Genomic DNA, 752 nt, shown 5'->3' on the forward strand with positions numbered 1-752 from the left:
ACATTCGCAGCAGTCGCCGTTGCATCACACCTCGCAATCCCCGCTGCATCAGTCGACGCAATCTCCGCTTCATACGCAACAGTCGCCGCTTCATTCCCAACAATCGCCGATGCACGCGCAGCAAACGCAGAATATGCCACAACAGTCTCCCATGCATCCGCAGCAGTCTCCGATGCATCCGCAACAGTCCCCAATACATCAGTCGCCGCTGCACGCCCAGCAGCAGATGTCGACGCAACATTCACCTATGCATCCACAACAGAGCCCGATGCATCCGCAGCAGAGTCCCATGCATCCGCAGCAGAGTCCGATGCACCCTCAACAAAGTCCTATGCATCCGCAACAAAGCCCGATGCACTCGCAGCAAAGTCCAATGCACATACAACAGTCGCCGTTGCACACACAGCAATCACCGATGCAGTCATCGATGTCTCCACAACATTTTCTTCAACAATTGCAGGCGCAAAGAACTAGTCCTCAACTACCGACGCCCAGCCGCAGTCCGCAGGTTTGTACAATTTTATACAATTGTGTTTACAGAATTAATTTAAATGATATTTAATTTAAATGTTACAAGATTAAAAGAATATTAGTATTTTGTCGTTAGTGCTTTCAACCTATTAACTCTATCCTGAAAAATTGTATATCTTATTTGGCGTTTATCCTTTACTTTCAGATTTATCAACAATCACAAATACAGAGCCCTGTAGCTTCCCATTCTCCGCAACTTCAAAATGTAAGTAATGTTTTTT

At 46.3% G+C, this 752-nt stretch overlaps 1 protein-coding gene across 1 annotated transcript in view; it reads left to right on the forward strand.

Moving 5' to 3' along the window:
• The first annotated feature begins 109 nt into the window (after positions 1–109).
• Positions 110–752, forward strand: part of LOC106103511 (activating signal cointegrator 1 complex subunit 2 homolog) — an 846-nt gene continuing 203 nt past the window's right edge. Inside the window, exons 1-2 of the mRNA XM_013283290.1 lie at positions 110–508; positions 677–736. Coding sequence (XP_013138744.1) covers positions 110–508; positions 677–736 — 459 coding nt within the window. The remainder of the gene's footprint in view (positions 509–676; positions 737–752) is intronic.

This window comes from Papilio polytes, unplaced genomic scaffold (genome assembly GCF_000836215.1).
Source record: "Papilio polytes unplaced genomic scaffold, Ppol_1.0 DF823731.1, whole genome shotgun sequence".
NCBI classification, from domain to species: Eukaryota; Metazoa; Arthropoda; class Insecta; order Lepidoptera; family Papilionidae; genus Papilio; species Papilio polytes.